Source organism: Pieris napi, chromosome 8 (genome assembly GCF_905475465.1).
Source record: "Pieris napi chromosome 8, ilPieNapi1.2, whole genome shotgun sequence".
NCBI classification, from domain to species: domain Eukaryota; kingdom Metazoa; phylum Arthropoda; class Insecta; order Lepidoptera; family Pieridae; genus Pieris; species Pieris napi.
The window spans coordinates 7493570-7514093 of record NC_062241.1 but is presented as its reverse complement, the minus strand read 5'-3'; the positions used below and the strand labels follow the sequence as shown (position 1 = coordinate 7514093).

General features: G+C 32.4%; 5 protein-coding genes across 8 annotated transcripts; 3 read left to right on the top strand and 2 right to left on the bottom strand.

Annotated features, from left to right (window-relative positions):
* The first annotated feature begins 147 nt into the window (after positions 1-147).
* On the top strand, positions 148-9653 carry LOC125051589 (E3 ubiquitin-protein ligase KCMF1). Of its 3 annotated transcripts, none has more exons than XM_047652014.1 (9): positions 148-362; positions 521-688; positions 1567-1703; positions 2328-2447; positions 3313-3404; positions 4524-4689; positions 5265-5415; positions 6772-7013; positions 7962-9653. In XM_047652014.1, exons 1-9 carry the CDS (start codon positions 347-349, stop codon positions 8013-8015), a joined length of 1146 nt encoding a protein of 381 aa, XP_047507970.1. In that variant the 5' UTR covers positions 148-346; the 3' UTR covers positions 8016-9653. The 3 variants fall into 3 exon arrangements, with proteins under 3 accessions (XP_047507970.1, XP_047507971.1, XP_047507968.1); XM_047652015.1 differs by having other exon boundaries at positions 148-366; positions 4521-4689; XM_047652012.1 differs by having other exon boundaries at positions 149-362; positions 4521-4689.
* Positions 9654-10387: 734 nt separating this feature from the next.
* On the top strand, positions 10388-11393 carry LOC125051593 (SAP domain-containing ribonucleoprotein). Its single transcript, XM_047652019.1, has one exon. The coding sequence runs from the start codon at positions 10503-10505 to the stop codon at positions 11301-11303; it is 801 nt and encodes a 266-aa protein (XP_047507975.1). The 5' UTR covers positions 10388-10502; the 3' UTR covers positions 11304-11393.
* On the bottom strand, positions 11388-12784 carry LOC125051591 (S-adenosylmethionine sensor upstream of mTORC1). The gene has a single exon (XM_047652017.1). The coding sequence runs from the start codon at positions 12373-12375 to the stop codon at positions 11422-11424; it is 954 nt and encodes a 317-aa protein (XP_047507973.1). The 5' UTR covers positions 12376-12784; the 3' UTR covers positions 11388-11421.
* A 1424-nt stretch (positions 12785-14208) lies between these two features.
* LOC125051588 lies at positions 14209-16827 on the top strand. Of its 2 annotated transcripts, XM_047652010.1 has the most exons (5): positions 14214-14707; positions 14793-14978; positions 15340-16053; positions 16296-16527; positions 16623-16827. In XM_047652010.1, exons 1-5 carry the CDS (start codon positions 14603-14605, stop codon positions 16721-16723), a joined length of 1338 nt encoding a protein of 445 aa, XP_047507966.1. In that variant the 5' UTR covers positions 14214-14602; the 3' UTR covers positions 16724-16827. The 2 variants fall into 2 exon arrangements, with proteins under 2 accessions (XP_047507967.1, XP_047507966.1); XM_047652011.1 differs by lacking the exon at positions 14793-14978 and having other exon boundaries at positions 14209-14707.
* LOC125051592 (abasic site processing protein HMCES) lies at positions 16805-18636 on the bottom strand. Its single transcript, XM_047652018.1, has 5 exons — positions 18426-18636; positions 18087-18327; positions 17810-18010; positions 17194-17406; positions 16805-17074 (listed from the first exon to the last, which is right to left on the bottom strand). The coding sequence occupies exons 1-5, from the start codon at positions 18443-18445 to the stop codon at positions 16826-16828; spliced, it is 924 nt and encodes a 307-aa protein (XP_047507974.1). The 5' UTR covers positions 18446-18636; the 3' UTR covers positions 16805-16825.
* Between the last annotated feature and the right edge of the window lie 1888 nt (positions 18637-20524).

The window sequence follows — 20524 nt, the reverse complement described above, 5'->3', positions numbered from 1 at the left end:
TCACAAAGCATGTCGGATATTTCGTTTACGATTATTCTCGCTTTTTAATATTCGCCTAGGTTACATTGGCCCAATCCTTAGGCTGTGACTTAAAGTATTCAAAAATGTTTAATCTGTGATTCATTCAGCTTTCTGATTTATTCTGAAGGGTGGCAGCACTTGTCATTATGTGACGTCATTATGGCCTGGTTGGGTTAGGTTTGATTGGAAATTTTTGTTAAAATCTTGTATTTTATTATATTAGATGTTGTGCTACTTAATTTAGATTAGTAATATAAATACCTCATAAAGTAGCAGTAATTTTGTCGCCAAGATTAGTGTGATTCGGCGCCATATCTTGGCGAAAATGAATCGCCATGAAGGTAGGTAATGATAATCAAAAATCGTAGCTACCTTTTTGTCAGAATTTTCTTCGTGAAATTTGTAAACAGTCATTCGTACGTTTCTATGCAAAAATTTGTTGATAGTCAAATTAATTATCAATGAATAAATTCTGATATAATGGAGTATCTCTTTCCAGGAGTCAGCTGTGATTCTTGTTTGAAAAATAACTTTAGAGGACGACGATACAAATGTTTGATTTGCATCGATTACGACTTGTGTGCTGCATGCTACGAGTCTGGTGCCACCACAAATCAACATACCACTGAGCATCCAATGCAGTGTATACTTTCACGAAGTGATTTTGGTAAATATCTTTTATTATTTAAGAATATTCAACTTGGCCTAGATTTGTCACATATCCCATTAGAGCATACTATAAGATGTAATAACTTCCAAACTAAGGATTTTGTGTTCTGGACTTTTTCTAACAATAATTTTCTTTTTTAAATATTGATTTTTAACTCATCCAAGTTGTCCCTCTATACAAGTGAAACCATAATATATAAATACATGTGTAATATGGTTGACATGAGATAATTTAATTAGAGCTTAGACTGAAATTTCATTGAAAGGGTATAAATAATATTTATTCATGCAAAAGGTTATTGATTCTGTAAAATTAACTATGTAACTGAAGATTTCATTTCACACTTTATTTCATGTTCTTTTGAATTAACTGTACTAAAAAAATATTCTCAAATATCTTGAAAGCCATTGGATTAATTGTGTTAACTTAATAAGCATAGATGCATGTTTCCTAAAATTCTTTTGTTAATTTTTTTTTTAACTGAATTATTTTGATGCTTAAGGCTTTATTTGATTTATCCTTTTAGTTAGACTCCTCATATAATAAAAAAAGTGGCCTAATTATTCAATAAGATTTGGATTTATCAAAACATTTATTACATAGTTTTAAATTACTGTAATTTTACTATTAATGATTTTTAATTTAGCTGGTCAATTAACTTAGTTATAAACATTGAAATGTATTTGAAGTCCTACAAGGTTTAATGTTAAAGTTCACAATTTTCTTTTCTGTTTGTCTAATATTATTTTTACTACATGTCTGTTTTTAGAATCAGTATTAATTGATTTCAGTAACAAAGAAAGCAAACAATTAGCATTTAGAATTATTGCTTCTTGGTAAAAATTTAATGTTTGTATATTATTGTTTTGCTTTAGATCTCTACTATGGCGGAGAGGCTTTGGCATTGGAACAACCTCAAGCCTATACATGTCCATTTTGCAATAGAATGGGCTTCACAGATACAGGTTTAATGGAACATGTCACTTCCGACCATAATGACACCACCGTGGCTGTAAGCAATGAACTAATGTATTTTTACCTCCTGAATATTTTAAAATGTGATTAATGTGATTAACCACTATTAAATATTATTATTCAATTTGGCTCAAAATAAGATAGTGATTTAAAACATGTTTTGAAGCCCCATATTCTGTTTGAATATTATGTTGAATATGCTATAGGAAATATGTATATATAGCCTTTAATATAAATTTAAATAAAAAATACCAGAGTTAAAAACACACAAGGGAGTTTTTAAATGTGATTAGGAATTCATATCCTTTAACAATAATCATGTTATACAATAATTACAAGCCACTATGAGCTGACCTTTTCTTGACCTACTTAGTAAGCTGCTTTAAAAGGATTTTTTCTGATGTTTATTATTTTTAAATCCTGTTTTAGACCTAATCTTTATATAATATTTAATACTAAAGCTTATACTGCATTTACCATATGATTAAGTCAAGGAATTTTTTGTTAGTATCAATCTATTGTAATGATCATTAAATATTGTTTGGTTGATGCCAGTACATTGAAATAATGCTTATTTTATACATTTGATTATATATTCGTAAGTTGTATTTAAATGACTTATTAAAGGCAATATATTAAAAATCATATGCATTATTTTAAGGTGGTGTGTCCAGTTTGTGCTTCTATGCCTGGAGGAGAACCCAATTTTGTAACAGATGACTTTGCTGGCCATCTCACTCTTGAACACCGAAGTGGACCTAGGGATCTTATCTCATTTCTTATATCCTTTTTAATAGACAATAAACCATCATATATTATTATATACTAGTTGTGCAGAATTCAGAGCTTATCTGTTTCATATTTAAAAGAAAACAATTTTAAGGAATAGAAGTAGTTTTTATACTATATAAAAACATGTCCTTCACTGTGTCTATCTGCATTTCTGTTTGCGATAAACTCAAAAACTACTACATCGAATTTATTGCGGTTTTCGCCAATTCTTCATGAGGAAGGTGTAATTATAATTTTTCAAAGAGGTCACCTTTACCAGGTCGAAACCAGGGCGGGTTAATAATTAAATAATTTAAGGCAATTAATACATAAGCAAAAACTAACTAAACCAACCATGAATTAAGAACCACGAAACTACACCGAATTACAGTACAGAAAATTTGCTAGTAGTCCATTTTGTTTCCATTGATTTTGTTCTAATCTATTTATCTTAATATATATAAATTACGTGTCACGTTGTTTGTCCGCTATGGACTCCTAAACTACCGAACCGATATCAATAAAAAAATTTCAAGTTTGATCTAACTTAAAATATATTAATAGGTATAAATTAAGATTTATACTTTAATTTTTATTTTGAGATCGATAGGATAGCTTACATCTCAATATTAGTTTATTGCAAAATATTTGGCTATTATTTGATAGTCACAATTCTAACAGATGAAGTGTTGAAAGTACCAACGTTTCACATGGGTTGGTGGTACCCATGATTGGTGTTCTCCTACCGTTTCCCTTGAATAGTTTAATAGCCACAGCAACGCTTGGCCGAGTCTGTTAGTTATATATATATTTATAATTTATAAATAATTAATTGGGCTACAAACATCATATGTATTTCCTTAACAAATAAACACGATGAGCCGAGTGGTATAAGGCACGGCGGAGTACGTCGCATGCCGGCATCCGGACGTGGCTTCCATCGTCCAAGGCGCAATATGCAATTTAGGTATCAAGCATTTTTTTATTTCTCTAATAGATTTTTGAAATGAAACTTCTTTATCGGAGTTGGAAAAAAATTTAGTGTAACATTTTTTCGTTACGCGTCACATTTTTCCGTTACGCGCCATCTTTTGAAGTGAAACTTCTTTATCGACGTATGGGAGAAATTTTGTAGCAGATTACGCGCCATGTTGCTTTTTGAAGTCAAACTTCTTTATCGGCGTTGGAAAAAAATTTACACACATTTGTCACATTTTTCGGTTACGCGCCATCTTTTTCTTGTCCCTACCACGGTTGATCCGAAGAGATTCGAAGCCATTAGTAACAAAAATATATAATAACGGTAACAATGATAGTAATAATTCTATTACAATTAATGAAATTCTGTAATAATCTTAGTAGTAATAAGGTAAAATGAAATAATTGTATTTGTATTCATGTCTATGATAATAAAAGCCTTTTGTTAAACTTTATCTAATTTAACTTTATTTAACCAATTTCTGTAAAGTTGCATATAGTAGATCATTTTTCGAAAAATAAGGTCATAAAGAAGTTTCACTTCTTACGTGTGTACACCTAGTACACGCACACGTTTTTTTAAATTACATTTCAAAAATTCAAAGCTTAAAAGTTTAGTACATACTTCTTTCTGGGTTCGAGCCTCGGTGAAACAATATTGATTCCAGTTGAAATAGTCGGTGGCACTAGTTTAGCGTTTTAATACTAATTAAAATGGCAGTAAATTTTTATTTACTAAACATTAATATTTCTCTCCTAGATTGCAATACTTATTTTATAGGTTCCCTATAGCGTAAAAGCTATTCCAGTTCACGATTTGTTATTACTATATTTTAATTTTGAATTTTATCAGTGTTTCGGTTACACATCCTGCTTTTAGTTTATTTTATGTATTGTTTAAAGATCACAATCGATTCTCAGCAGTTTCAATTTAAAAGAAATAAATAGGTTTCCAACCTGTAAAGATATTAGCGAACTAAGTTGTTAATAGTGTGTGTGTTCGTGTAGCTTTATTATTCCAATATCGCCAACCAATTCTTATGCGTTCTAAGCCTCAACAACTTTCTCGGAAGTATAAAGATGTGGTGTTTGTTGAACCTTCCAGCAGCGGCGGTATCTCGTCTCTCTCCCCGTCGTCCCGTGACGCGGTGGTGGATCCAATAGCAGAATTGCTCTCCCAGTTGTCTGGCGTACGGCGTGTGGCCGGTCAGCCTAACACGCCTAACCAGTTACAACAATTGCAGATCCAGTTGCAGCTTGAAAGGCAGCAGCATGTGAGTGCAAAATTATGATTTAAAAAAAAATCCTTATAATTCACATTTTAAAACTATTTTGTTAATCTATAGAACTAGCGAGATCTAAATAGCAATAAATAATAAAAGAAGTCGGTTAACATGTGATTAATATTATTGTCGATTAATTTAAAAAGAACTTAATCACATCAGTCAAGATTTTTGTCAAACAATAACTCATTAAAATTATTTTATTAGACAAAATTTACAATAATACGCAAACAACATGATATCTCGTTTCTTGATTAAGCTTTCAAATAGTATATAATAGCTATGGACGCTAGAGGTAATATGTGGACTTTAAGCAAAAATATAATTATACAATTATAATGCAGGACTGATTAACGAGAAATTAAGTTAAATTTATTTTGAAGGCTAGAAAAGAACACTATATAATTATATATCTTTCACAACTCAACAGACAACAAAAAGGGTCTGTGTACTCAACCACCAAAAATATGATAACAGTATATAGAAGAAAATTTTAATTTAAGTATCGTATTGTTTATGCAAATTAAGATATAGTGTATGTAAATTAATTAATACAAATGCTACAGGCGGCTCGGCAACAGCTAGAACGTCTCCCGCGTCGGCCAGCAATGGCGTCGTCGAGCGCGAGCAATTCTGCGCCGGCCACAGCGCAGCCGCCCTCACAGCCGCAGCCCACGGACAACACCGACTCGCAGTTCTTGCTCTCTGGATTTCTGGGTAACCTAATATTCCTAAAGTTTCATTCATAATTATACGTCTTCATAGGTCTATAAAAAATCCATTTTTTGATTGCTAAAATTTGGTTTGCGCTTCTAATTATTAACATAAAATGTATAAATGTACCTTAACTAATGTTACTTTATATAACTCTTGACTAAATTGTTTATTGGAACGAAGTTCCTTATCGCGCGTTGTGAAAGGGGGCTAGACGGAAAAAATTCTTACGATTATTTTTCCGACCCAAATATCGGCCAATAGAATTGCACCATTCGACGTCACGTGGTACAACCTACATGGTATTATACTGATAATTTTTTGTGAAAATTTTCTCTGGTCGTTGCTTCAAGAAAAGTATTAAGTAGTTGTTTTATTCATTATGAAATTCTTATTTGTTAACTGTACATTTCGTCTCATGGTGCAATTCTATTGGCCGACATTTGGGTCGGAAAAATAATCCCCCGAATACCACACGAGCTTCAAAATTATCGGGCATTTCCCTCAAGGTTCCCTGCAAACAAATATAGTCGTCTCGTATAGGCGACTATATTAATTGTTTGCAACGAACCTATCGGGAAATACCCGATAATTTTGAAGCTCTTGTGGTATTATAAGTGAAAAGTTGTCACGACACTTTTTTGCTATTTGCTATTGTAATACACCGGTTCTCGTCCGATCACCAAAGTTAAGCAACGTCGGGCGAGGTCAGTACTTGGATGGGTGACCGCTTGAGAACACCTCGTGATGTTGGCTTTGTTTTTTTCGTCGTAAGATTAGTGTCGAGAAAATCTATCATACTGTTATGATACCAATTAACATATAAATCAATCGAAAGGAATTTCGTTCCATCCGGGTGTCCCTTGACAACTCTAAAGTTTTTTTTATTGGTTGTTCATGTATTACAAAAAGAAATTAAGGTGTTAAATGATAATCTTAATATACACTCGCGAGCAAACAAATCGACTCAAGCGCTACCTCTGCATTCAAAGATTGTTTTAAGTGAAAGTATACAACATTTTAATAAAAATGATATGTCATTTGAAAGCTTAAAACTTTTATGAGATGTCATCATTATTAATATCCATGTATCCTTTTTTTTTCTTATTGGTGTCTGAACTTAAATGTGGGAAAAATGGGATTTTGGGTAAAGGAGTTGTGTTCAGAATTGACAAATAAAACACGTTTTTTTATTAAATTTTTTAACTTCAATGTACTTATAAATTGTGTCGAACAAACGCAGAAATGCGACGATTTTACACACTTACTTTAACTGTTGACTGAATAGTCCACACAATCAACGATCATAATAAATAATGAAATATATCTCAGTTATTAAATTAAAAATAAATAATCCAGGCGGCGCCGAGACCAGTGAAAGCGGGGAGGCATCGTGCCGCGCGGCGTTGATCCGTGGTCTGTTAATGGCGTCACTGGGCCACGCGCCACCCACAACGGCCACCCCGAGGCCGGCTCAGCCCACGCCTCGCGCCGAGCCCGACGCCGCCCCGCCGCCCGCTCAGCCCCCCGATACTCCCCGGCCCCAGCTGGCCGCCCCGGCGCAGCCCGTTCCGCGCGCCAAGCCACAACCACGCACAAAGGTACCCATTAAATTTTTTTTTTAGTTGCTTTAAAAATAGGACCCTTGTGGAATGCGGTAAAGCCACAGTTCACAGCTCCGACGTACGTCACATATTTATATTATTGTTTTTTTTAGTTTTAATATATTTAAGTTAAGCATTAGGGTTTAATATTTTGGTAAACTCGCTGTAGAGTTATGGGTAAAGATGCCTGTCGACGACCCAATTTTTTAATTTAAATACTACTATTTGGATATTCGTAACTAAAGTACTATTTCGTGCGTTTTCAACTTGATGAATGATTTAAACTGTGCTTAGACTGATTCACAAATTATTATTAAATATATATTGATTGATAATTATATAATTGTTAATATATTTATATAAGAAAATTTAAACTACAAAAAAAAGGGTGCGTGTACTTACTAAGAACGCGCGTAAGAAGTTATACTTCTTTGGCATTATTAAAAATAGTTTTTGATTGCATGCAAATAATTAATTACAATTAAATAATCAAAGACTGGAAAAGGAGTCATTATAGTCAATAAAGTTCAGTTTACATTTGAAAAATTAAATAAATAAATATTTATATTTATTATTATTTTCTAAAATTAATTAGTATTGATTTAAATATTCCATTTAAATCACTTCTGATTATAATTCAGACGCACATATAAAATTCGCACTTGTATAATTAAAACAAAATGAAAATACGTGTTGTAAATGTAGAAACTCAAAGCATGTGGAGTAATATTATAAATATATATACACAGTGAACAAAGGCGGCGTGCGTGCCAACATGCGCCACTAACTTAATTCTGTTAATTTTGTGTCACGGTTCGCGCGCATCGCAAAATTTCACTCTCATCAATTTTTCATAATGCGCCTAAAGAAGTATACCTTCAAAAATAGAGGACAGCTTTTCCCTTAAATTTGAAACGGACTTAAGTGAATCCCAATCATTTACAGGAGGCGGTTGCTCGTACACACGGAGCAGCGAGGCAAATGCCGGAGGGGAGGTAGGAGCGCGCCCGCCCAGCGCCGCCGCCCCCGCCCCGCTGCCGCCCTGCCCTGCCCTGACCTGCCCTGACACAGGCAGGACATTCCGGAACGTCTTACTCAAATCCAGTGGGGCTATTGTGTTTATCAGTTAGACGAATTCTGATGGATTCACTCTATTCTGTGTTGCCATTGGACAAAAACGCACGATGGCTGCACATTCTGAGATGAATTTTCTAGTGGATTCAATAAGAATTAACAGGATACTGTTTTAACAGTGTGTTTTTCTCTATGAAGTTTGGGATATTCGACAGATTTGAGTACGTTTTGCAATGTGCCACAACGATCCCTGGTCTAATCGGACCATAGAGAAGACAACACGTTCAGAAGGGTATTCAACGCTAGTTTTAGAATTGTAAGAACAGAGAAATTTAAATTTATGTATTTCATGCAAGCTGCTGACATTTTAAGACTGGTTTGTGACAAATGTCTCGTTCGATTGACTGGTTAGTTAAAGACTTAAATTTATTCAGAGATTTTAGATTTTTGTTGACATTTTTTTAAAATTTCCTAAATTCATAAAACTAACAAAGATTCGAAAATTGCTTTAAATGTTATGTAATTAAATTGTCTCATACTGTTATATCCGCAAAGTTTTTAGAATTCGTTTTCCTTCTATTGACTGTTCTGATAATGAAAGTTGTCTGCCTACTGGTCTGGCATGGGATGGGACAGATTGAGCAATGCTCAATTTTAATAGAAATGGGTATTAGGGCATGTCCTCACAATATTTTGCACCTTTATTGTATAACAGAAAGGTATTCGAAAGCTATTTACTTTAGGATATATATAATTTGACGTTTTTCTTTATCAGTTAATTCTATGGATGTAAATTAGGGCTTATACAATACAGGTGCAAGCTTAGAGCTGTGAACCAAAATCCGTCGTAAAATAGTTGTTGTTAATACAGACAAGTGGCAATTAATAAACAGTCGGTGTCGTTTCTCCCATGTAGTATTGGGAAAGGCAATTAAGGTGGTTGAGTGCCGTCAGGGCAGACTAAGGGCGAAAGGACCGACCCGGGCCTCGCCACGGGCGCTGCCCGTTGTAAATAGGGAGTTAGGGAGTCACGGGTCAGACCGGTGACGCGTCGACCGGATTCTTTGTTGTTTTTCGCTAACACTTATTAGTGAACGCTTCGTTATGTTCGTTTTGTTGGCTTTCAAAATATCAGTGTGATTTCCTTTATTAGAGTAAATAGTTATGGAATGTTTTAATCGATTTATAAAATAAGAACGAACATTAGGTACGGTCACGTTATTAAAATAAAGAGGAGTCTTCACAAACGATTTAAGGTAACGCTTTTGTATATAACACTGTTACAAACCGACTGCAGTATTTTTTTCTCATATGGGTTAAAATATTCATATTATTGTAATAATTAGAATAAAACATAGATGTATTTTTATAACAGCATAGTTCAAGCATCGCTATTTTAACACTGACTCCTCTCTTAATATAATTATTATAATTATTGAACAGATGTGAAACTACTTACACTCAAATTGTCACTAGCTACGAAAGTGCTTATTAGTTTGATCATTATACTCCAACATTACAAAATGTTTGTATGTACCCTAATTAAATTCTATAATAATATTACTAAATGACTTTTATTTTGTCGCCTTCACTTTTTGCATTATGCTATTTTTATTGCCAATTGGTAATGAAAATACTATATTATACAACTTATGACTATGTCGCCTGTAAAATACACCAGCCCCATAATTCAGGGTACAAGTACATAGTAGAATTACACATCACCCCTTCTAATCACAAAATTATATCACCCTCCTGTTATGGCTCCGATATACACACCCTCTTCCGCTTAATAATAATAAAGCTTCATTTTATTTCATAAAAATACAAACACATGGGTAACAAGACACTAACAGTTACAAATAAAATAAAATGTCTTTATATTTACATGGGCCCCTCATGAGTAAAAGCGTCAACCCCCTCAAAATTCCGTTAATGTTAAACAGGACTCAGGAGGTCATTAAAAACCGTACTTTATTCGTTTCAGATATTTATTTTTTGGTTTTTATTAATAGATACAAAGGTATATTTTTGCAAAATGAACACTTTTATATCATCTGTTGCGGTCGTAAGACTAACTGTTAATGCTTACATAAAAAATACAATTCCAATAATTTAAGTGATGAAATTTAGTGAAGTGAAGTTAGTGTCGCCAAATAAATGAACATACATATTCCAAATAAGTCATGACTTAAAGGTCTATGTTACCAGGTCATAAAAAAAAATAAAAAATAACTGTCAATGCTGACATCTAATATCGAGTGAATATTAGTCATTTTTAGTCTGTAACTCTGTAGTAGTTTCGATTTTCTGCCGTCTGCGGCGTAAACAATTGCTGTAGGTACTAGGTATTTGTTTCCAACTTTTGAAGTATTGTATTGCATTTCAAGGCTCGTATTTAATTTTTGAAAAATGGCAGATTCCACAATAAGCGACATTACTAAGATGAAAGCTGTAGAGTTACGAAAGGAATTACGAGCACGTGTCTTGCGCTATTCTGGCGATAAAGCTGAACTCATAGCAAGACTTCAGGCTGCGACACAACCCGATGAACATGCCGATATTAACCTGGATTCAGATGACTTAGACTCAGAAGGTGTACTAGATGATGAAGATGAGAAAGCGCATAATGATATTTTGGAAGATAGTGCAGTCGATACGCTTAACGAGGAGTTGGCACTCGAAGAATCCTTACCAGAAAAAACATCTGTTGAAGCAAAGCCTCAAAAGAATTTGAAAAGAAAAATAACAACTGACATACAAAAGGAACAATCTATTGATAGTAAGGAAATAGGCCCCAAAAAGATTGTTTTAAACCGAACTATTTCCATGACATCTTCCACAACTGGTACACAACCAGCTGAAAAAGAAGAGGAAGAAGCTGACAAAATCTCACCATTGGAAACTAATAAAGTTAAGATTACAAGTAATCTGGATTTAAAGACACGCTTAGAAATGAGAGCTAAACGTTTTGGCCTTCCTGTTCAAGTATCAGATGATATACGTAAGGAGGCAAGAAAACAGCGATTTGGGGCCACAAACATTTCAAGTAATGTATCAAATGTAACTATACCTGGTACACTAACAGACAATCTTGACAAACTTAAAAAAAGAGCAGAGAGGTTTGGCCAATCAGTATCGTCACTTATGACCGACATTGAAAAACAAGAAAAATTGGAGAAAAGAAAAGCTAAGTTCGGTACTGTGAAATAGAGTTAATCTTATAATTTACAAGATACTAAAATTTCATAACATTTATTACTATAAGTACATAATATAAGCTTAAATAAAGAAGACTCGAAATGTAAATCTTTAATTTAGATAATAAAATTCATAAATCATAAAAAGGTAAATCTTTAAAATCTTCTGAACATAATTTTAAATCTGCTGACTGCCAAGACTTTTGTTCTCTTTTTATATAATCTTGAGGTATGTTCATTGCAAACTCTGTATCTGCTTTCCTATGTATAGTAGCCCATCTGACAGCTACATCTTTGTGTAGTGCTTTTCTAAATCCCATACAATGCATGTGTGTTAATTTTTCATATTTAATTCTAGTAAAACCTAGGCATGCTAATGTGTATTGCCAACATTTCATTAATTTACTATTAGCACCTACATGCTTAGAATCTGGTGTATTTATTATGAGGATTCCTTCTGGTTTAAGTAATTTATAGGCATTTTCACAAGCCTTTATTCGTAATTCTGAACTAGGGATGTATTCCAAAAGAAAGCAAAATGTTATTATATGAAAGGACTCCTTTTTTAACTGCATAACAGTATTATCATGTACAATTGTTTCATTTGCTATATTAACTTGCAAAATATCACATTTTTGAACATAGTCATTTGCAGGACATAAGTCTACAGCTAAGACATGAAATAACTTATAAGCCCTAAATGGGTTATAGCAGCTTCCAACATCCAAGAGCACTAGAGGATCTTGAAACAAATCAACAAAGTTTAATGTTAGGTCAAGTTTTTTGCTGATTGCTATATCTCGCTCGCGATATTTAATATATTCTTTGTTCACAAAATAATAAGTGCAGAGCTTGACTGACCATTCAATTCGTGAGGATGCTAAACTAGATTCATTTGCCGAGTTTTCTTCCCAATATGTTGTAGCAAGCTCCTGCATATAATTAGCATATGTCAATAATACCTCTTCGTTTTTAGTATGCAACATCCAAGCATTGTTTGGCCCGACTTTAGCTGCACTTTTTCTCAAGTTAGCATGCACCTCTTTTATATATTGAGCTAATTCTTTATGTTTCTCACTAGCCATTATGATAACTGGTGCTTTGAATATAGTATTTATAAAATAACGTTACTATTAATGAAGAAGCTAATATAAAAAGGAATATTTTTCACATAACGCTGCATGTTTGTAATTGAATATCGAAGTGAAACTACACAAACCTCTACATCAACAACATAATATTTAATACTAAATCCTGGGCGTAATTTTGATATATTAAATGTTTATTGACATAGCCATACTTTCAAACACTTCATGTTCCCAAACAGGTTAATTAAATCTTTTTTTGGTAGTTGGTACAAACTACAAGTCAATAAGTAGGAAAAAGGAACTAGGACATGAATTGTTCAATGCTGAATGCTGAATTTTTTTTTTATTTATTTATTAGCCGGATACAAAGACCATTGGCAAATGCTGATTGCTGTGTCGTGAAGTGTTGCCAACTGCTACCAAAGGCTTGTAGCTAGAAATTTAACAGAAAATTGCCAGATTGAGTAATTTTTTTTCCTACAAAGATTTTGATATTTATTGCATTTAAAATGTAATATTAACGAAATGAAATACTGTAGCTAATAAATCAGCTATGAACTTTAATAAAATTATATTTAATATTACTCAAACTTTTATCGCCATAAATTATTCTATTTATACTATAACTACTTAATAAGACAATATACTGAATATTTTATTCAAATTGGTACGAGAGAAAGATGAAGGAGGTTCGAAACACTGGGAAAATAGAGATAAATCTTGTTCAGCTGCACTTTTTATGAATATTTTTCCATAGTACGCATTTTTTGAAGGACGAAGTTGTGACCGCATTGGCCGCTTTTCCTGAGCGAATCTCTGATGTATAGGATATAATTAAGAGTTCCTAAACTCATTATATTCCTGTGTTTATTTTTTACGTTATTATTATTTTATTTTTGCTGTACTTACAAAACCTGACGACCAAAAATTGCTAAATCTAGGTATAAAGTAGCTAGGTACACTGGTGTTGTGGAACACCACAGGTAAAGTAGAGAGGCAGTGATGCCAAGTCCTTCAATAAATCGAAAATATTTTGGAAAACGTGCTAAAGGTGCGCTTACACGAGGGCAATAATTGCTCGGCGATACGAATGGACCGATCTGAAGCAATTTTAATAAATTATTTCGGCGATATTGCTTCTAGTTGCTCCAGATATTTCATATCGCTCAATGTCGCAGATACGTATTGACGAATATCCAATTGACTTGGAAATTCCTAGCAATATTTGTATATATCTCATTCGCACTTGTTTGTTTTGCGGCTTGCCGTCTTGCTTCCGCGGGTATAATGGTGCGCTTACACGAGGGCAATAATTGCTCGGCGATACGAATGGACCGATCCGGAGCAATTAATGGAGCAATTTCATTAAATTATTTCGGCGATATTGCTTCTAATTGCTCCAGATATTTCATATCGCTCAATGTCGCAGATACGAATTGACGAATATCCAATGGACTTGGAAATTCCTAGCAATTTTTGTATATGTCTCATTCGCACTTGTTTGTTTTGCGGCTTGCCGTCTTGCTTCCGCGGGGACAGCGAGAGGTCTAAATAATAATAATTTCTAATTACTTTATTCAAAAGTAATTCAAAGTATGTTCGTGACATTCTAGTAAAGTTTTTGAATACTATATTATCTAATTCTTGAAAAAAAAAAACAATTGAATTAAAGAAAAATTAAAAAAAAAATAAATTAAAAATTTAATTAATTAATGATTTTTTCCTTTAATTGTTTAATTTTATTTTCACAATGGAAATTGCGGCCTCTGCCAAAAACGATCGCACCCAGATTTGACGCACCAGACGCCTTTTCCTTTTCTTTCTTTTTTGTTTTTGATTAATAATAAAAAAGCGCTACAAGCCGCCGCAGCAAGAAGAATGTCGTCCATAGCGAGCGAATACTGAAATGCTCGTGTAGGACAGTATTGCCTAGTTGATGAAGTTGTGCCATATCGCTCAATATTGTATTGCGCAGTATTGATGCTTGTTGCCGTTGCCGTAAATTGCTTGATGTAGTCGTGACGTCATAATTGACGAGTATTGACTGGAATTGAGCAATTTTAATTGCCCGTGTAAGCGCACCTTAATAATAATGAATATTGGTAAATGGTAACACTGCTGATCTGTCAAAATTCTTAATTATTGTTTATTTGTGTTTAATACAAGGTAGTTTAAATAAGGCGGTTTGCTAAATATTTTGAATATTTAAAATAAGCTTACTGAAATGGACGACAATGATCAGATGATTGAAAAATGGATTCAAGAACATGATAATTCTGTAATACCACTTCCTGAAATCGAATTTGAGCCCCATCTTCTAATTTCTAAGGTATAATAAATTTAAGCAATTTATCTCCTTGTATTAGTATTTTGATGTTATATATTATATACTTAAAGTATCTGAATGATTATAGGTAAGAAAATATTACATGGAGCATGTCATAAAATTACTAGCTTTAAATTATGAAAACCACCAAAAATTACTAAATAAGAATATCTACCTCCCGAGTGCAATTTGGCGGTGTGCTAAAATAATTGAGACAACTGCAGCACAAAGTTCAATGGTGATCAATTTGTACAGAAGAAACATTGTCACTATGGTATGTAGTTATATACTGTAATACATTTAGTACAATATTAAATTTTCTTGAATTTACTTTTTTATCATTTAATCAGGATCATTGTTGTAAAGTGTATTTTAATAATCCATATAATTACAGAAAATCACCTTAAAATATATTTCTTTCTTGACTTGAATATAAATCCTGCTGTATAAGTTGCTTGCAGTCTTAATGTACAAAATATTTTTCTTATTTCATTTAAAAGAAGGACTTTAATTTAAGAGCTGACAAGCTTCAGACCTTTGCTACCAAGTATTTCTTACTTACTAAACAAATACATTATTATTATTATATTTAAAATCATATTATATATTGTTTCTAAAGGATTTTTTATATGTAGATAAATCAGGTTAAAGCTGATACAAATAAAGGAAAACTGAACAAAAAATTATTTGAATGTCTAAAGAAACCTCCTGAAAATGAAAAGAAGTCACAAACAACACTAACAATGGGTAAAGATTGTCCTTGTGTATGCACTTGTTATCAAAGAAAAAAGATTAGAAGAGATAAACAACCCTTTGATGACAATGAAACCCTTATTTTAAAAAATGGAAATTTTGATTGTATAACACAAGTTAAAGCTACTCAAGTTGATACTAGTTGTCCAATGTTAAATGCAGATAAAACAAATGAAAATTTTACATTAACTCAAAAATCACATGATGCTGATGAAGTAATGCAACAAATGGAAAAACTGTTTGAAGGAGGGACAAATGATGATGATATATTTGATGGAATATTTTCCAATGCTTATGATGTTGCATTTTCTGAGGATATAAAAAAGTTAAATAACGATATTCAAAATAAAACAAACCAAAATAATTGTATCATAGAACATCATGCAGATCAAATTAGTTCTTTAGATAAGAGGCTGACTTCTCTATCCCAAGCATTAACAAAAAATACAGAGACAGAAACACATAACACTAAAATTGAAGCAACAAAAAGTAGTAAGCTGTCAAATAAATGGATTTGTGAAGAATATTTTCTGAAAGTTAAACTTAATGAACTACTAGACCAACTTAGAGACTGTAATAGAGCAAAATTATTAAGGGTAAGGTAAATTTTATATTATAGAATGCTTTACAATAACTAAATTTGATTAAGTTTCTTCTAAAATAAATATTGGTTTTATGAGACGTTATATTTGAATTATACATATATACTTGATCATTATAAAAATAAAAACAATTGCTTGTGTAGCTAAAGCACAAATAGTAATGTAAAACTGTATCAGAACCTATATATTAATATGTACTATAAATTTAAGAGAATTCATGTTAAACCTTTTTGCAGATAAAAAATTTGTTAGCAGATCTATTTGGTGATGACAGTGATGATGAAGGTGTTATGTCACCCCTTGAGGAAACATCAGAATTCATTACTAGTTGTAAGGAGCGGATTGCTCCATGGGTTGTCAAACTTCTCACTCCATATTATACCAAAGGAAGGATTAGAGGGAAAGCCCTATTTAAGTCTCTTGCTAAACATCTTATTAGGTTGATATATCAATGCAGTAAATATCCTGGTATGTGTCACATACATCTTAAAAGTATAATATAGTAATGTACTTTTGGTCACTAATTTCAGCTTAAAAGCATGGGCCCTTATATATTGTTTCAGAGGAATATGAAGTAAAAGACTTTATACAAGATTTCTTGAAGAATCATAAAATGATAAGATGTGAGGCTGACTTCAAACAATTTAGAATAGAGAACATTTAATTGGAATTTCAGTTCTGTTCCTAAATTCCCTAATTACATTTTCAAAAATTTCATAGGTTTGTTGCAAAAAATATATAACGCTTGTTAAAGAATTTCTTTTATTTATAACTTAACCTTCTTTGATTCCTTTTCCTCATATTCACTTATCTTTCGTTTATTTGTTGTAAACCAGGATGTTAGAGTTTTCTGTGAAGATTTCACTTTTTCTATATTTATAATTTTATTACAGTCAGCAGATTTATTTTTAGAATTATTAACCATGGTGGATACTGGATGCCATTCTAATATATGCATAGATTTTAAGTACTCCAAAGCCATGTCTGCATTTACATTATCAATGTCGAGCCAAGCCTTAAAAAAAAAATTTAAATGTACTAAATACTCAAAAATACTAAATAATTTTTTAAACACAGTTGCATTTTATTGAAATATAAAAATTATTAGTTAGAAAATACCAATGTCTAACTTACATTTATTTCAACTTCATTGTTTAAAATGGCTGGCATTCTATGATGTAGCCAACTGAAAGTTTCATTAGATTCCATTGTGATTACTGAATAAGAATATATAACCACATTTTCATCTCTCCAGACATGATATAGACCGGCTATGTGCATAAGTTTGATTCCTGTCCATCCTTCATTTTCATTGAACTTGTTGGACCAAGTTGTTTGGTCAGTCACCTGTATTGTAAGTAATGTATGTACTTAAACATTTTAAGTAGAAATAAAATTTATAGTTTAATGTGGTATGTAAGTTCAAGTCTATATATTATAATTATAGTTTAGCATATATGCTTTAGGATATAATAATATTTATAAAAAAAAATGACAAATTACATTATTAATATTTGAATAGTTTGATCAGAGTTCATGAATCAGAATTTGATATTCACAAATAGTCCTGTCCAACATTCATTATCCTAAACCTAAACTTATTATCATGTAAATTTAGTTCAAAGGACTAGCAGAATGCATAATACATTCATATGAAGATAGTTAAGGAAGTACCCAAAATTGTAGACAAGTGTTCTTAAAAATTTTAACTGTCCAGGAACAAAATTACTTTTCTAAGTTTTGTTTTTACCTTTAAATTGGGAGGTTGTTTCATATAAATATAGTATGGTTGTTTATTTTTAGTCTTCTCAGAAGTTTGCCATTCATAAAATCCTTCTACTAAAATTATACATCTACCGCCATCACGGAATATTGGATTATATAGTTTAGAACTTTTTATATTCTCTATGCGACAATTATTTGTGCTTAAATTGTGTTTTTTGTAGTCACCCTGTTGAAATTTAAATATCAATGTCTTTTATTTATATACTCAATTCAAATCAGCCATGAAAAGTTCTTGAGATAACCTTATGCCAAGGTGGTATTATTCCCCACATCATAGGTTTAATGATTCTACTTGTTTGGGCAGCATTCTTGAATTTACTCGCCGATATTAAAATGGGAGTAATATCTGTCGGTGCTATATTGTAAGATGGTGTATAATCTTTTCCATCGTTATATTCATTAAGATAATCGGGTTTAATAAATCTATTCAACTTTTTTTCCTTGTAGCTGCAAGCACAACAAACTTGATCTCTGTGGAGTGATCTGAAATATGTATTACAATTTAAAGTAATAAGATTTAATGTCGTTGTTAATACCGTTAGTTACTATGGGAAACAATTCTAATTAAAACTTCCACTTACAGACCGGTACGTCCACACATCGTTAATTCTGTAAATTTTATATTAAATTTTATATAAACGTCATGTCTTCATATTATTTTAAGGTGGTTATGGTTAAGAGGTACATTTAACGTCAACTGAAAAATACTTTGTACTTATTTGTTGTGAGTTGTGACTATATTGTAGGTACATAGTTCGTGTCGGTTAACCCGGAATCGGAAACGCCAGACCTCAGGGCTCAGACCGATGGCAGTGATCCTCCTAAGTGGCAACCCCTAAAGTTTTTGTTGTACACTCAGTCTGAGACGTGAGAGATAATTTCAAATATGCATTCAAAATACATTCAAGTAGTAAAACATTAGATTTTGGACTATTATAGCTTAATATTTCAGTTATAGCCACGGAGTGGCTTTAATGTTTGGTTTAGTTTGTTGCTTGGGTTCGAGGTTTAATATAAGGTCCAGGTTTGATTGAGAAAAACAAATTCTTTAATAAAGTACACCCTAAATTCCCCCTAAAAACCCTTGGATATCTTGATTTCCCCTAAATTTGGGGAGAAAACCCCCAAGATGGCATCATTGACCGGTGGGGTGACCGCAATGTTTCCAGTTACGATTTTTATTTTAGCTTAGTTCCTCTGAGATCCTATATTGAAGGAACATAAATAAAATACAGAAGATCATTTAATGTATATAAAATAAAATAAACTTTTCATTTTATTTCAATAAGTTGGTACATAGTGTAGCTGCTCCCTTCGGTTATTTAAGACCCATATCGTAATTGTATTTTTTTCTATTTCCTACTAATGTTTTGGAACAGGACGTTTTTAAATGAATTTCTTAATATTCACACGATTAAAAACGTCTATATAACGCTTACGATAATCAATTAACATAAGTGTAGTGTAAAGCTATATACGTAGAACCTCGTTAAGTCGAACCTCGATAAGTCAAAAACCTCCAAATCTCGAAAAAATGTTTTGTTCCCTTCCCTTAAAACACCAAAACCTCCATTACTTGAAATCTTGATCCTCTGTTAATCGAAATAATCACCGAGTCCCTCCAAGCCATTTTGGTACATATTTTCACTCTATAACTCGAAAAATTAAATTTGACCTCTGTATCTCGAACATAGGAACGTTTTATTTTACAACCTTTACAACTTGATCATTTGGAATTTATTATCTCTATTGTTCGAACAAAAATAAGTTACCGACTTTAAGAACTTGCCGACAATGTGAGTACACTATTGTTTCTTAGAAAACATTTTAGGAGTATACAATAATAAATTTATGACTCATGGAAACACGTGTTTGCTTGCTTTGTGTCAGGTGTTCAATTTTGATTCCCTTTGAAATTTAGCTAAGCCAGTCATTTGTTTTCGACTTAAATACTGTCAGAAGTAGTTTGGTTCTACTGCAATACACATCAATTAGTACAACAGTTAACATGAGTGCTGTGAAACGTAAACTAAAAACTTTGAGTCTTGCTAAAAAATTAGAAGTGCTCGAAGCTTCGAAGAGCTGTCAAAAAAAGAAAGATGTTGCTGTAACTCAGAAAACCGATACTAATGATTTAGATGACATAGAAGACGTGAATAGTACATGCGCTCCATGGGTTTCCATCAAAGAGGCGCGAACCGCATTGAATACCTTACGTAATTTTATAGAGCAAACCAGTAACTCTGAAGAAGAAGAATTTTCTGCTCTTTATAGATTAGACAATGCTATAGATAGAGAACAACCAAATTATCTAAAGCAAAAAAAAATTACTGACTTTTATTAATGCCATATTTTTTATTTTAAAATGATTTGAAATAATGTTGATTTATAATAAATAAAAATATGTTTGTCACCTCTGCAAGTTGAATTTTTATTTATTTTACCTCTCTAACTCAAAATTTATAAGAATAAACCTCAAACTCTTTATGTCGAATCAAAATCCTTGATGTTCGACTTATAGAGGTTCTACGTATATAGTAGCTCAGCGTATGAATCTCAACTCTAAGGACCGTATTCTAGAACTCCAATCCAACTTTAACCTATTTTCAACAGCTGTCAAACCATTTTTTCTATGTAATTTTTGTCATCGCCCAAGACGAGATTATGACCTAAGACACGA